Here is a 5,000-nt window from a genome sequence, read left to right as displayed (position 1 = left end):
TTGCTTTCTCCTCTTTTCCGTTTCATCGCTTACTGTGCGGTTTATTATTCATGTTGCTCAAATAAAGAGTACCTTTATTTTGAATCATATCCCTGCATCGATCTATTCTGTTCTGCTCTGCACCTGGGTCCAAATACATTGACTAACCGTAACAGATATGACTGTTAAAGGACACTTACAGAGAGTTTGAAGTCAGACGGTTTGGAGAGAGGTACAGAATCATTGACACTATCAGAAGCCTTAGGACTCCTCCCACCCCTCCCTGGTCAAGCCTCGCCTTGACGACCCCAAGGAAGTGGCAACAGGCAGCAGCCGTGAAACTGCATTAGTGTTGGTGGGAGGAGGGTGAGGGGAAGGAGTTGCTAAGGTCATCTACCTTTTCTTCAAAGGAGGTGACAAAGTCATCCGCAGACAGGGAGGAGGGAAGAGGGGGAGAAGGAGGGTTAACCCCTAACCCTAACTTTGACTCTAACCCTAACTCTAACCCCTAACCCCTAACCCCTAACCCTGAACCCTAAACCTAACCCATTTTGCTCGAGGGACAAGATACCTGACAATCACCAAAGGACCCACAAGCAGTACGTGAAGTCTTTATGACACACTCACACACACACACACACACACACACACACACACACTCCATCATGAGCAGGGTTACCTGTGGCGAAGGCCACGCCCACACAGGTGCTGAACCCTGTTATGGCCAAGATGTCGTCAAAGCTCCCAGCAGCCATCAGGAGGGTGGGGATGCCCTTCTGGACGCCATAACCCTGCTTCTGTAGGAGCAGCATGGAGGGGACCACAACCGCTGGAGACACCGCGCTGAGGACGAACCTGGGGGCGGGGGGGGGGGACACACACAGCACTGAGGACAGACCTGGGGGGGGGGGGGGGACAGACCTGAGGACAGACCTGGGGGGGGGGGGGGGAAGACTGTCTGACAATCCAGACACAAAGCGTTCATATTACACGTGGGATCCACCGATTCCCGTAAAATTTCTCACTAGACTTGAGACGTGATTTTATGGAACAATTTTATGGAATAATAATAATAATAGCTTCAATTTCCATAGCGCCTTTCAAAAACCCAATGACGCTTTACAATTCTAAAGGGGAAAGGTCAGACAGAAAACTAGGGGTCAAAGGCCTTGGAGAACAGATTTACTTTAAGGGCTGAGTTGAAGGAGTCCAGGGTGGGGGCGTTGCGGATCACTATGGGGAGGGAGTTCCAGAGGGTAGGTGCAGCCACGCTGAAGGCTCTGTCCCCAAAGGTCCGTAGGTTGGTGCGGGGGGTGGACAGCAGGCCCATGTCTGCGGACCGCAGGTTCCGGGAAGGGGTATGTTGGATGAGGAGGTCAGTTAGGTACTGGGGGGCGCAGGCGTGGAGGGATTTGTAGGTGAGGAGGAGGATTTTGAATGTGATGCGGGACTTGACCGGGAGCCAGTGGAGGTGAATGAGGGTGGGGGTGATGTGCTGCCAGGGCTTGGTGTGGATGAGGACCCTGGCAGCTGAGTTCTGCACGTACTGGAGCCTGTCCAGGGCTTTGGTGGGAACCCCGAACAGGACTCCATTACAATAGTCCAGACGGGAGGTGACGAAGGCGTGGATGAGGGTTTCGGCAACGGAGTCAGTGAGGGAGGGTCGTAATCTGGCGATGTTTCTAAGGTGGAAAAAGGCGGATTGAGTGATGGATTTTATGTGTGACTGGAAGGAGAGGGTGGAGTCCAGGATGACGCCAAGGTTTCGGACTTCGGAGGATGGGGAGATGGAGCAGCCGTCGACCTCGAGGATGAAGTCGCCAACCTTCCGGAGCAGCGCCTTGGGTGCCACAACCATGAGCTCTGTTTTCTTGGTGTTAAGTTTAGTTACGTTTTTCAATAGACTTGACAAGCTTAAGATTTAAACATTGGTCAGTGGACCGTTGCCCACGGTGGGCAGAGGGAACCTCGAATTCAGCCGTAACACTTGGCTCTCAGGAGTGCGCAAAACTTAAAGGGCTGAAATCTATTACAATCTACTACATTAACTGACCACTGGAACATATTCTGGAGGCAGAGAGACCTATTCAAAAGAGACGGCTACTCCACTTAAACAGATTGGGAGAATACCATCTAACAACATTGTCTTCAACCTCATAAACTCTGCTCCCCATCCCTCGATGCTCTTGAGCCAACTGAAAGGCCTTACAGCGCAGGATTCTGCAGACTCAGCTCACTTAAATTTGTCACACTGGATAACCCCCAGGTCTCCCTGCGGCCCTGCGACTCACCACAGCCTGAGGTGGATGGCCGTCCAAAACTCACCACAGCGCGTGTGTGTGTGTGTGTGTGTGTGTTTACCCCAGTATGAAGCCCCAGACCCAGGGCAGGCCCATCAGGAAGTGTGACATCACTGCCACCGTGCACGCCTCCACTGTACAGGGACCCACGGCCACACGCACACACACCCCCTTCAACCTCCGCAGGGCCTAGGAACACACACACACACACACACACACAGTCAAGCTATTGAACTCCTAGACAAAAGAACAACCAACACACACACACACAGACACAGACAGACACACACACACACACACACACACACACACACAGGTGAGTACGTACTGAGGGGTCCAGGCCCAGGCCAGCGCGGGTCAGTATGATGGCCAGCGCCATGTTCCTCAGGGCAGCAGACCAGGCCTGCTCAATGTACACCGCCTCAGTCACATAGGGAACATTACGCAGCACTAGCCCTGCCAGCAGCATGCCTGTTAACACACACACACACACACACACACACACACACACACACATTTTACTTCACAATATATGAGTTCATCTTTCAGGAAAAACTTTTATAAAAAACAAAAACAAAAAAATACTAATTTTCAACTAACTTCACTAGCTAGGGTTGGGTTTAGGAAGCTAGGGTTGGGTCTAGGAAGCTGTCAGATAGGGTTTAATACTATATTCTGATTCAACCTGTTTGTAAGGCAGGAAATGCTAACCCAGCGCTAGTTCAAACAGACCGTAGTAGACTTCAGACACAAAGAGGCACGGAGTCAAAAGAGCTCAGTTTTCTTGCGCAAGGAGAATGAATCCGAGAGACCGTGTAAGGGCCAGTCGAACTCGATCTGAATCTTTCACTCTCCAAGTCAGCCTTTATTGTAACACAAATGGATAGGGGGAGGCAGTTTTATGAGGAAGTACAGCGTTAGCATAATCAGTTTCATGGGAAAGTACAGCGTTAGCCAAATCAGTTTTATTGCTGGGCCCCTCGGACAACACAATGTCAGGAAGTGGAGGCCCAGCTGGGACAGAAGATAAGGAGTGGACAGGGGGTGAGCAAGAGTTTATGCAGAGCCCAGCGCACAGAGTGTACAGAGTGTCCTCTTTACAACATTTATAACATTTATGAAAACATCGTCCAACTCTAACAGAAGCTAGGGTTGGGGTTAGTTAGATAGGATTGGGGGGGTTACGTTGGTAACTGTTAGCCAGTTCGCTAGGGGTTGAGGTTAGCATGTAAAGGGATAGAAAGTGTTTTGGTGTGCAGCTCTTCATGTTAGGCCCATGCTAGCTACCATGGCTTTAGGAACGTACCAAGTAGCGGGGGGAAGGGGGGGAGGGTGGGGAACTGGACCAGCCCAACCAGCTTGCCTCCACACACGGCACACAGGAACAGAACCACAATGCCAAACAGGTTCCCCCCCGGGAGACACTCTTCCTGGGTGACGGACCACACCACCCCAAACAGCAGCCCTGCCATACACACTGTAGAGAGACATGGTTACACACACACACACACACACACACACACCACCCCAAACAGCAGCCCTGCCATACACACTGTAGAGAGACATGGTTACACACACACACACACACACACACACACCACCCCAAACAGCAGCCCTGCCTTACACACTGTAGAGAGACATGGTTACACACACACACACACACACACACACACACACACACACACACCACCCCAAACAGCAGCCCTGCCATACACACTGTAGAGAGACATGGTTACACACACACACACACACACCACCCCAAACAGCAGCCCTGCCATACACACTGTAGAGAGACATGGTTACACACACACACACACACACACACACACACACACCACCCCAAACAGCAGCCCTGCCATACACACTGTAGAGAGACATGGTTACACACACACACACACACACACACACACACACACACACACACACACACACACATACAGTCTCTGCATCCTGGCTTTGTTAATTTGTCCTGCAGGTATAATGGTCCGTACACAAAATATAAGCAAATAAACACAGATCAGCATGATAAAAATCGAACAGTCTTAAATTCCCTTTCGTTTGTCTAATCTGGGCTTTAAATACCTGGGAATAAAGATGTCCTGCGCCACTACCCTCCCTTTCTGAATCCAACCTGGCCCCACGAGTAACCAGTGGCGGCTGGCCAATAGAGGGCGCTAGGGCGCCGCCCCCACCTTCCAACGCAGCCCCACTAGTAACCAGCATGAAGTCAGAGTGTCAGCGTTGGAGCAGTCTATCCCCCTTTCACTCTCAGGAAAAGTGCAATGTGTCAAGAAGACGATTCTACCCAAGTGTTTGTGTGTTTTTCAATGCCTTCCTCTATTTTTACCTAAAGGGCTCTGCACACAGCGTGCGATTTCTGTTGCGCTTCAACATTCCATTTTGAAGTTTGAATGGAAGTCTATGAGAACATCGCATTTCAACACACACGGCCCCGATTTTAATCGCACGGCGAAAATTCGATTCCATTCATTTTGAATGGGACAAAGCACACGGCGTGCGAGTTTTGTCGCACTGTCAAATTTGTGCTTTTTCCCATTCAAAATGAATGGAATCGAATTTTCGCCGTCGGGGCCGTGTGTGTTGAAATGCGATGTTCTCATAGACTTCCATTCAAACTTCAAAATGGAATGTTGACACGTAACAGAAATCGCACGCTGTGTGCAGAGCCCTTAAGTCTCTTTTTTCCGCACTTTAGATCAG

The 5,000-nt window shown here is 50.4% G+C and overlaps 1 protein-coding gene across 1 annotated transcript in view; it reads right to left on the bottom strand.

Moving 5' to 3' along the window:
• The window catches only part of LOC308169552 (sodium/hydrogen exchanger 9B2-like), a gene marked incomplete at both ends in the record, with an annotated part of 12,936 nt that overhangs the window by 6,695 nt on the left and 1,241 nt on the right, over positions 1-5,000 (bottom strand). The window contains 4 exons of the mRNA XM_080544235.1: positions 659-834; positions 2,341-2,468; positions 2,608-2,750; positions 3,586-3,756. Coding sequence (XP_080400361.1) covers positions 659-834; positions 2,341-2,468; positions 2,608-2,750; positions 3,586-3,756 — 618 coding nt within the window. The remainder of the gene's footprint in view (positions 1-658; positions 835-2,340; positions 2,469-2,607; positions 2,751-3,585; positions 3,757-5,000) is intronic.

This window comes from Nansenia antarctica, assembly GCF_963989245.1.
Source record: "Nansenia antarctica genome assembly, chromosome: 13".
Lineage (NCBI taxonomy): Eukaryota > Metazoa > Chordata > Actinopteri > Argentiniformes > Microstomatidae > Nansenia > Nansenia antarctica.
Note: the sequence above shows the minus strand (reverse complement) of the source record. Positions and strands in the feature narration are given on the sequence as shown.